Source organism: Nelumbo nucifera, chromosome 3 (assembly GCF_055504915.1).
Source record: "Nelumbo nucifera cultivar China Antique chromosome 3, China Antique-T2T, whole genome shotgun sequence".
NCBI lineage: Eukaryota > Viridiplantae > Streptophyta > Magnoliopsida > Proteales > Nelumbonaceae > Nelumbo > Nelumbo nucifera.
In genome coordinates, this window is record NC_142651.1 from 23,575,458 (window position 1) to 23,586,987 (window position 11,530).

General features: G+C 36.1%; 1 protein-coding gene across 1 annotated transcript; it reads right to left on the bottom strand.

The window, feature by feature from the left end:
• Positions 1–6,498: 6,498 nt before the first annotated feature.
• LOC104602264 (transcription factor BEE 1-like) lies at positions 6,499–9,305 on the bottom strand. Its single transcript, XM_010265888.3, has 6 exons — positions 8,790–9,305; positions 8,559–8,678; positions 8,257–8,322; positions 8,061–8,129; positions 7,876–7,953; positions 6,499–6,941 (listed from the first exon to the last, which is right to left on the bottom strand). The coding sequence occupies exons 1-6, from the start codon at positions 9,204–9,206 to the stop codon at positions 6,846–6,848; spliced, it is 846 nt and encodes a 281-aa protein (XP_010264190.1). The 5' UTR covers positions 9,207–9,305; the 3' UTR covers positions 6,499–6,845.
• Between the last annotated feature and the right edge of the window lie 2,225 nt (positions 9,306–11,530).

Here is an 11,530-nt window from a genome sequence, read left to right on the forward strand (position 1 = left end):
TAGAAGAAGACTTTAATTTACTAGGTCTCCTCATCGATCGTTCTCTTCTGTTCAGTTTTGCAGTTTTGCTTTCGCCTTGACAACCAAACAGAAAAATGACTTAACCCAAAGAATATCAGAATACATAACCATCTTGCTATAGTAGGACAATGATCTAGTACTGTCTCCATAGATCACTTGAAACCAGGTCCACTCAACATTGGGGGACCAGCTTCAGTAATGGGCAATGGAGCACTGATTCATGGGCCCTCCTTATTGTGTGAATTCTGTATTCAGGCTAGCTATGAGTATACTTCACTACTGGACGATATGAAGTTGGAATCCTTTTCTTTTAATTTTCCTATCTGTGATAAAGGTGCGAGGTGGCGAAACTACAGACCTCTCATTGATGAGATGAGAATGAGAGGGAAGAAAGAAGATAAAAGAAAAGAAAGTTGTCTGATAGCGGAAGTAGAGACATGAAAGTAAACGGTCTCTTGGACTCTAATGGCGGCAAGGAACCCACAATACGGACTCTTAGGAACATGGCCATGCAATTGCATGCTACCTACCAAGCTATCTAGCTAGGGTTTTCATATATACACTAGGCAGGCGCTGGGGCTAGCTAGGTCCTGGATCATGCCTCCAGGTTGAATGAATGGAATAGCCAGCCCAAGGCCCAGCTGAGCCAATCTGAATCATCCCCCTTCAAGTTCAGAACCCTAGCTCGCTAGCTATCCGCAGAGACGAAGTTCTCTATTAATTTGAAGAGATGGGATAAAAACATTCCACATGGTGTGTTACTGTTATCCAAAATCTGCTTTGGCTATAATGCTATATGATCAACATCTCTTCTCTAGTTATAGTTTGGGGCCAAACTATGCCAACCAATACCTAGATGTCAATGAACATGTCTGGATGATCTCTCCAGATGTTGGTCAAAATTAAACACTCTTGGACAATTCACATTGCGAACATATATATCTCATATGGAGAACCATCCAATATTTCATTGATCAATGGCTGGCTGGTCTTAATTGTTGTCAATGTGTATGTCAAATTGCTTGCAAGAAATTTTAATGGGGTGGGTAACCCTACTACTCTCGTCAGCGAAAAAAGTTGTCTAATTGGGTCTATTAGGCTTCTTCTTCATATTATCTAACCCGCTTCAATTCTGCCACATGAAATGATAATGTGGTTGATACAAAATGTTCAATAGATAGGGGACACTCTAATGGGCTGAATGGGCCATGTTTGTTAACATCCCAAGTCCACACATCAGTCATCAATCCAAAGTTTGAGCTTTAATCAAAATTTGCCGACAGAGGATATTATTAACACATGGTATATGGGCTTTAGGGCTGCAATTCCCCCATGAAGGTGGGGAGAACAACTGGGGCCCCGTTGGATGAAGATTCAACCAAGAAGGCCCACATATTCCTTTCAGCACCCTCCATTAACAGGCAAATTTAATGGCTAATATCAGTTGAGGAAGCACACTAACAAAATGTGGACTATAGAGTTGAGGTCGACTAAGGATGAACTAACTAGGTGGTGGATAGTGATTGGCCACATCATCCCTCCACGTGATAGAAATAGGGTATATATCTAATCGAAGGAAACCTTATCTCTTGTTAGTTGTTACTGTTATTAGTTGCGGTAAAGGTCCTATAATTGCAATGCAGCAAAATGGGTCCTTAGATCAGAAGTTCTGCTATTGAAAAGGGCGCCTAAAGATTCCTTAGAATTAGTTTTGGGTTCGACTATGATATGAAAACAATATAATATCTGAAAAACTTTTGATCAGTCAACTGGAATCATAAACGTGGTAGCCAATCAACAAATATTCAGAAACAATTTTGCTCCCTCAATTAAGTATGTATTTACGGTGGATGACAAGGCCACGCCTCCTCTTTATTCAAGACTTTGGTTTCTATATTTGTTGCCCGAAGCCAATTTTTTACCATAAATTCTTTATGCCCAACTGTTCCTTGAAAATGTAAATAGAAAAAAATTAACACTTCTGAAAACATGAATCAATTTAAATTAGAGATGGCCATACAAATCCATCTTACATAATAATTAGGGAAGAATTCAAGTAATTAGTCACTTCAGCTTCAGATATGAGTTCACAACCTCTTTGATAAACCAAAGCCGCAAGTCATTCAGTTCAGTTAGTTCAGCTGTTATTCGATGGGCTTTTAGGGATTCAGAAACTTCCAAAGTAAATCTATGCATGTCCATAAGGGAAGAGCCAACCCAAAACCTCCTTTTCTTTAGGGTTTTCCAGAGTGTGACATAACTTGTTCTTTATAACTTGATGGCCTCTTGACACTTGACAGAGCAAGAGTATCTCTAGGGGGAAGAGGACACCAAGTGTAATGTAATTCCAGAAATTAACGAGAAGATACCTGTTATTTTCAGAAGCCCGGAATGAAGATGCAATTTACCCTTTTGGCAGTACAAGTAGGAATGTATGTATGTATGTATATTAGTTATAGGGAAGAGGGAGGCCAAGGCCCAAGAGTTCTCTTAGGGCTGTCAATACACTGGATTTTGGTCTAACCCAACTTGCTCCAATATGAGTCTATTACAGATGGACCAGGTTCAATCCAATCCAATGAATACTTTAGACCATTCTAGAGTGATCCAATTCAATGTCTGGACCATTCAATCTGTTTAAATTGGTTTTAATTTAGACTAAGTCCAAACCAAACGTGGTCCTTTGGCACCCATGCTGCTCTTAAGCCTTATCTTTTGTCAATGGACTGGATATTGGTTTAATGTAACCCAATTTTATATAAATCCATTACAGATAGACCATGCCCAAACCAATAAAATAAATACTTTAGACCATTAAGTATGGACTGGTCCTATTCAATTTGTTTTATTGATCCATCCAACCCGTTCAAATTGATTTTGATTCGGGCGGGGTCCAATCCAAACCTGATCCATTGATACTTCAAAGTCCTCTCACCTTAATGTCACCCTACCTCCTTCTCCTCTCATTTCTTACATGTCTGAGTATTTATTTTAAATTAAATTATTAAAATATAAGATATCACAATAAAACATTAAAACCCTCTTAGATCTTAATTTTCTCTAATAAATGGATCTCTTTCCCTCTCTCTGAGACACACATACGCATCTCTAAACCCTTTTCGACTGGATTGGCTCAGGTTAAGAACCAACCCTGGACCTTGGCCTGGATCCAATCCAAACCCGACCAATTTTTTATTCAACCCCATGCATAGATTTATTTGCTAGTATTTTATTATTAACTTAAAACCTATTAAATTTGTCAGCCAGTATCTTTTAATATCCTTTTGACCTAAGCTGTAAAATAATAGAACATATGGAGATCTACTAGGTTATTAATTAATAATGAAGAAATTGTTTGATAGGATACCTTCCTTATCAATTAAATAGCTCCTTTAAAAAAAAAAAAAAAGAAAAAAGAAAAGAGTAACGTCTTTTCTTTAACAGTTCGAAAAAGATGTAGTACTATTTTTCTTAGTAAAACCATCCAATCGGTTGTTTCTTTTGTGTCAAATATGCTATGGTGGACCTAAAAAAATTAAATACCTTTGATTAATAAAAGTTTCAACAGATTATTTTATGAAATCACGTACCAGAACAAGAGCTGCATAGTGCGTGCCCACTAGTTATTTCTGAGAAAAGGGCCTCTTGCATATTCACCCGGCCTATTTATCTTGGATACAATGTGTTTTCACAGATTATATTTGTCTAAATTCTTTAGTCACTGCCCTATTACAAAGAAAAACTAATTATATTTCTTTTGCATTGCAAATAATCAAAATAAACTTTTGTGAATGTAGAAAAAGCCCAAAGAAATATAGTAGTAAGATAGTATAATAACGGACCTATATATACCCTTTATAAACACATGCATGGGCCCTCAATTATTTTGTTAGTCAAAGTTCAATTCAAAGACATAGTAGAAATTAAGATCATAGCTAGCATTGCCTTAAGATTTGATTTTACTGCTTAGCTCCAATTGCTTCCAATTGGTCCCAAGTGATATGTCTCTCTTTCTGTGGCTATCATATTTATTTTCTTTCTTTCTTTTAAATTATCTTCAGATCCCTGATTGCCTTGTTCTTATTCTTTAAAGAAATATTCATTAGTCCTGATACTACTTTAATCATGATAGTAACTAGTCCATATCATATGAGACAATTTGTAGATAATCTTTTCCATCAAAACTGAACCCAATTAGGAGTTCTATCAGATCAAAAGCTACCCTTCTTGACAGGATGCTTTCAGGCATCAAAGAGCAGATTTTTTTTTGTGTGTGTGTGATAAAGCAATATAATTATAATTCTTTTGTGATTGCTAAAAAAAGGAATAACCTAATACTTTAAATTTGGTGATTAAACCATCCAGTTTGACTGATACTATAATTTCTTTTGATGAAAATCTTCAAGATGGGACCTCACATACTGATTGTTCCGGATTAGATTATAAAGACGCAAATAAGATATTGGGTGTAATAAAATAAAGGAATTGAAATAGCTTATGCAAGCCTCTTTATATAGAGAAAAATGTATAAATTAAAAATAGATTACTCCTAGATGGATGGAGCCAGCAGTAGTTGAAGAGGCTATTCAAAACCTAAAATCTCACCTTTATACAACCACGTGTCGCAAGCTTGTCTCCCCCAACAATAATTTGGTTTTTATCTCAGCCATGTTGAATAAGATTCATGACTAGCCAACAACCTTCTGCAATTCCAAGGCTTTCTAGCAAATACCTAAGTGCTACTGCTGCGGGGATGGGGTGTTCTTGGACTTGCCCATTGTAGTCATAGTTGTCTTTTGAAGCTTACTATATGAACCAAACCCCACATTGGACACATACGTGAGATTCAAATCTAAATTGGGAATATGACCCATTGATTTAGTTAGTAAGGTGGGCCCATACTCTCTCTCTCTCTCTCTTGTGCATGAATTCTAGAGAGAGAGGGGGGTCTGGTCAAAAGGGAGTCAAAGAAAAAGGAGTTCAAAAAGCTGCTTTGGAGGTTCATGGGTATTTATCATTTGAGGGGTTGGAGAACCCACATTGCCCATGCTCTTGTGGGCATTGTGTGGCCCATTCAAGCTGTCATCCTCTCTATCCCAAAACCCTAATCCATGAATGCAATGAACCTGTCATTCTTCCTTTAATCACCCTCTAAACCATTTTCCTTAGCTTCTTTCTTTCAATCATTCAGTTTAGAGTGGTAACATTTCTTGGGGTCCAATAGTCCATTCATGGGCTCCACCAAATGCCAAGGTAGATCCCATGACTGTCTCTTTCACCTTCTATTCTGGCCACCCTGTGGGAATAGATGTCAAAAATTCTTTGCTTAAGCTAGCTGTCCATCCAGTTGACATACCTGCCCATTTTTTTCTGGACCACGTTCTGTTATTTGTGCTGCCTTATTGGGTCTAGAAGCTGTTTTCTCTGGTCAGGAAAAATGACTTCTCTACACTTTGTTGCCATTGATTTTGGGATGGATTATGTAGGTGCCAAACCAGATACGTGTCAAAAAGATAGGCACAGAATTAAAAAAAAAAAAAATCTTCTCTTTTCATTTCTTTTAGTCAGAAATCTAGATTGGATTAACCAGGCTCTTTAATTTGTTGAATTTAATCTGTATAAACTTCTTAAAACAATCATGTAATTATCTTCTTAATGCCCCCTTTATTGCACCAAGTCTGAAACCAAATGGATTAATCTTTTGATCAATATCATTTGATTTTCTACATCTAAAAGGATGTGTCATTCAATGCAATTGTTATATGGCAGATGGATTTCAGTCCTTTGGTCCAATCCTGGACTCATAGTCTGGGTTTTAAATTGAAAAGATAGGATAATATAAATATCTTCATTTTCCTTTCCTGTTCCTTGTTTCTTCTTATTCATTGGATGTAAAATGATAGCAACCATATCAAATTCATGGGATGGTCCTACTTGGACTCCTAGTTTGGATTTCAAAATGAAAAGATAGGCTTAAATTAAATGAATATCCTATCTCCTTTTCTTTTCTTTCTTCCTTTCTTAACCTTCCTTCTTATTCTTCATTGGATGTACAATGACAATAAACTATCTAAATAGCATATCCCATCATATTTCCTTTCGGTTTTTATTATATGGCTCAAACAAAATATACATACAACTAATTATTTGATCTAATGGGCCTTCTACATGGGACACTGTCCTATGAGAGAGAGAGAAGTCAGGTTTATTATTGACTGTACAAATGTGCACCCACTTTTTGTTCTTAAGCCGAAGGCATGGGCTAGGCATGCCCGAGACAACCTTATTGGGGCATCACCAATATGGAGTTGAATTATTGACCAGTGACCATCTACTACTACTAATAATAATAATATTCTCTCTCTCTCTCAAGTGACAAAATTAATTGGCTGAAGTTTGCGGTTGATTTTCTTCAGGAATGCAAAATAGCTTGCTATGTTGTTCTATTGCGAAAACAGATACAACACGATAGAAATTAAGAAGCATTAAAGTCAAACTGTATTAATTATTTATAATACTTGATCTTGGCAACATGGTGGTAGTCATACATAGATTAATGGTTGGTACTAGGAAACAAATTTCATCCAGAACTTTGGGATTAAGGACAATTAACAAACAAATTGAAGATAAATGATATTAAAACAACTTTTATTATTGAATTTTAAGTTTGGCCCCCACATGGGCGTATGGGTTTGGAGTACATGTTTTGTTTGCACGTGTGCTATATAAAGCATGATCAGGAGACAGATTTGATATATGGCAGAGAAGGAATAGAGCTTGTTCATGTGGCCTGCAGCAGTTGGGAATAAGAGCCAAAAGTAGAGTCAAAGGGGCCATGTTGATTGGGAGCAAGTGAGACCTCCTCCATAACCTTCTCTCATCAGCCTCTCTATCTCTTGTGCTTCATATGCATTTGCCCCCTGCAAAATGAACCAGGCACCCAACCATCACTTAAAAATGAAGTAGACAAGATCTTCTTTCAGAGAATGAAACAACACTATGTACATATCTAAGAAATGTCGAGCCAAGTTCGAGGGCCATGGTCAAGCTCAGGTGTCCCTAACTGGATCGATCCTTAACTCTTGATCTGAACCCATTTTAGATTCAAAATTCTGTTTACAGCATGCCAATCACCAATGGGTAGGCAGCAAATTATGGTCAAGGCTCTCTATTGTGCTTGATGAATTCAAAAGGGTCTGATCTCTGATGTTATAGAGGAAAAGTTTGTCCTTTGAATAGGGATAGCATGGCCCATGGGACTCTGGAGAAAGAGTACTGAGGGATCATTTCCTCATAAAGGCTAGCTATGCTATTTTAGCCCCTTTTGATCGATTGGGCCGGGGCTGCCATTTCAAAGTGAGCACTGTTTAAGGAAACCTTCCCCATACTGTGGTCCCTTGGGCACATACCAGCACCTGGATTCAGAGTGGAACTAGTGGTCCCAATTATTCTTTTTCCATGTCTAGTAGAGAGCTGCACCTGAGAACACCAGGGGAGATGTGGCCTCTGAAGTTTTTTTTTTTTTTTTCCTTTAGGAACATAAAAAGACAATACTTCACTTCCATTTCTTGTAATTGCAGACATTGGATTACATTCAGCCACCCTAAAGTGGGGGGTTAAATTCATTGTCCCAAGTCTCAACCATGTGAAGGTGACATTCAATGGTGCATCTTCTTCCTTAAAACTTTGACCAGATTCATGGTGATTTGTTGAACAAGACAGAATCCAATGGCGAAGCAGGATTCATGTCACGCACGGCCACCCCATATAGTTGGGATAAATAAGGCTTGGATGATGATGGTGAACAAGACAAGCCCACATCAATTTAAGGCAAATGGTGCTTAAAGTATTTACCTGCATAGTTTCATTAACCTCCACCTCTGAGTTGAAGTCATAGAAAGAACTAGCTGCTGAAAGCTTCATGGAAAGAAACTGAGGCAAAACACAAAGAAGAGAAAGAAGCATATATTAGTAATTTACTTTAACAATTCTCCTTAATTCATTAGCAAACCATATATGATATATCTACTTGGACTCACCTCAACTTGATTCTGCAATGACTGAACATAATTGATTATTTCATCTAACATCACTGCCATTCCCATTGTCTGCAAATCCACAAATCCTTATTAGAAAAATAACTAAATACTCCTTGCATGAAAGAAAAGAAAAAAATAAAAAGTTTTTAATCAAGAAACCATTAATGGAAGAATCTTCTTAAAGCTGTAACCTTACCTTGTAGCATCCTGGAACCAAGCCTTGCAAGCATCTCAGTCTGTCATTGATTTTCTCTCTTCTTACCTGATCCACAGAAAAGGAATCACAGTTAATTCCAACAATGTCCAACTACTTATTTTTTCCCTTTTTACATGACACATTGCACTTTACTCTTATAGCTATTTTAGATCGTACACCAACAATATGGATAGTAGTCAGTGTTCTGAAGAAGACATTTTTCATTCTGTTATATTGATCGCAACAGGGGCGTATTTTATTTAATTTCTTAAAAAAATTAAAAAACAATATTACAGATTTACCCTTTCTGCTAAACTGTGACTGTCAGTGGCTTGACCTCTTCTTGCTCTGACATGAATAACATCCTTTGGTTTTTCCCCTTCTTTCTCATTGTTTCTCTTTCTCTTTCCTCTTCCTAGGCTCTGTGAACACAAAAACCAAACACCCACAATCTGAGTCTCACATAAACAGAGTGACCATATTCCAGAAAAACAACCAAACTTCACTAAGGAAAAGGAATAATAAGAACGTACGCTCTTTCTCTTAATCTGATGAGTATCTCCTCCCAACCCCGTTTCCGAAACTGTAGCAGAAGAAGTGATTCCGGAGCTGCTCTCTGATGCCGCTGTTGCTTTTTGAATCTTACTTTCATGGACTACAACATCTCCAACGGAAGCAGCTGGTTGAACAACTGCCGGCAATGCATTCGGACTGCCTTGGTAGAGGAGACCCGTCGTCTCATCTGCAAAGCTCATCGAGAATTCAGGTTGCTGCTGGGCGAAGGAAATGTCACCGGAGAATCCCATGAAGCTCTGTAAATTCAGGCTGGGATTCAAGAAAGCTGTTGGGTTCAACTCTGCAATCTGGTTTAGTAGTTCCATATTCGAGTCGAACTCTAAGAAGGGGAAAGAAGGTTTGAAGCTTTGCAATTCTCCTGCGAACTCAGCCATAAGATTTGAGCTACAGACTACAGAGTCTCTCTTAAAGGTAATGGAGGGCGTGGCTGAGAGCAATTTATAGACCAGCTCAAGTTTTGGATATACGCTTTGTGTAATACTGTAGGAATCCGTGTGGTCTATCACACTCTTTCTATATTGTTTTATTTATCTTTTTTCTATTATTAAGAAAAAGAAAGCAAAGAAAAAAAAAAAAAGGAGAGCTTGGTAGAGATACGTGGCTGTTTCAGTTTCCCTGGTCGTGTTCCCATGGTGGAGCCAAGTCCAAAAGATATATCCAGTAAAATGGGCCCCCAATAAGCTTTTGGAATTTGGAAGAAATAATAATTTAGAAAACTTAGGTCAAGTAAGTTGGAAACATATTGATGGCTTTGTAGTGTTGGTGCATTGCATGAGAAGTGTTGGGCCTGTTGGCTATGGCCTAGTGACGTGACCTCTGAACATGGGATCCTTTTGGTTTTCTAAGTATTGCTAGGTCGGCAGTAGGGAGAGTGGAATGATGGTCAGATGGGAACGCTCTCACCCTGAGAGCCCCTCGTGTTCATTTTATTACTCATCATTGGCTTTCTAATTAATTTAAACAATAAACACAATTAATTAATTTATTACTCAATTTTTTAATTTGATATTTTTATTATTGTAAGGACAAAAATGTAATTTGAATGATTACTTTTATCTTCATTCAAATCCTTATCATTAAGTCTTATATTTAAGATATTAATTCTTATTAACATTCCTTAAATCTTATTTTAGATTAAAATACCCTTATTTTTAAATTTGGTCTCTCTCTAATTGTGAGGACACAAAATATAATTTGAACTACTGCATTTATCCTCATTCAATTCTATCTCATTAAATTTTATATTTAGGGTATTAACTCTAATTCTTTCATTGAATCTTATATTAATTGATTATATTAAAAAAAAAGTTTAACAAAGAATATTGGTTTTTATTAATGATAAAAATAAAATGTAAATTTAAAATCAACCCAAAATGAAGTTTTCTTTTTCCTGCTTGATGGCGAGTCAACAATTCAACATCAACTATGTATCATTGATGTCATGATTAAATAATAATAATAAAATTAAAAAAAAAAGATAAAAACACACAAAAGTATAAAAAAAAATACAAAATAATTTGTAGAAAACATTTGGGCACATCACTGATATCATATATTCATCATATTAAACAATAATGAATATGATAAATAAGAATAATTTTTTAGACATAAAAATATATAAAATTTAAAAAAAATTGAAACATATTATTTACTATTATCATCGCCATAAAAAATCATCACTATAAAGTATATGCACACTTACTAATAATAATTAAAAGGATGATTAGATGAAAATGCTTTCCCTGCTGCTTTGGCTATCACTTATCCCTCTTTGAATGAATAAATTAACACTGCAAAGCTAACGCATGATGAGAGTTGATGAGATTGCTCTCATCAAAACAAATATTATATTCTTAGGTTTCACAACATTCAATCAGCAAAAAATGTAAGGGAATCTCACGGTGAGAGCTCTTAAATTTTCCCTACATAGCGTTAAGGTGGGAATGAAAAGTTCAGTTCAAAATAAAAATAAATGAAATTAAAAACTAGCTTGTGTTTGGGTAAGCATCAAGATTTTGTGTTCCCAAAGCAAAAAGGCCCAGTTTTAGGTCTTGTTTTTGCGGCTGAAAAGTGTTTTGACTTAATATTATGTTAATAAAAAAACACTTACCAAATGCTTACAACCATGGTTCATAGTATCAATACACCCCTGTGTATTGGCAGAGAAGTATTGGTACTAAAAACCATAAAACCATGCGCTTTGTTTTTTTTTTCAAAAATTGGTTTTTAAGGACATTTTTAAGTATATTTTTTATTAAAAATTAAAAATGGTATTCCCGAAACACCTATAAACAGGTATATCTAAACTCCAACGATACGATACAATATACCCAATATGAAATGTATCATATCAAAAATTTGATCCTTGCTTACAACACTTTTCATCACATTTTTTTTTACCCCAACTCGAAAATGTATTTGATGATATAAATGAGGATGCTTTCATTAATTCCAAAACTAACATATACTTTGGAGGCAAAACTAATACTACTTTATTGTTAGGGCCAGTTTTGTAAATTATCTCGTTTCCATCTTGATTATATCTCTTCCATTAACAAAACCCTGCCTGTAATTTCATGGTTAGAGGGGGTATAAGTAAGTTAATTATTAGGTAAGCGTGAGGGGTGGTGACGAAAGTATTTGATGAAAACCCGAGGAGAGATACAAGTAATTTCAAAACTTCTAAGGGGGTTCTGTC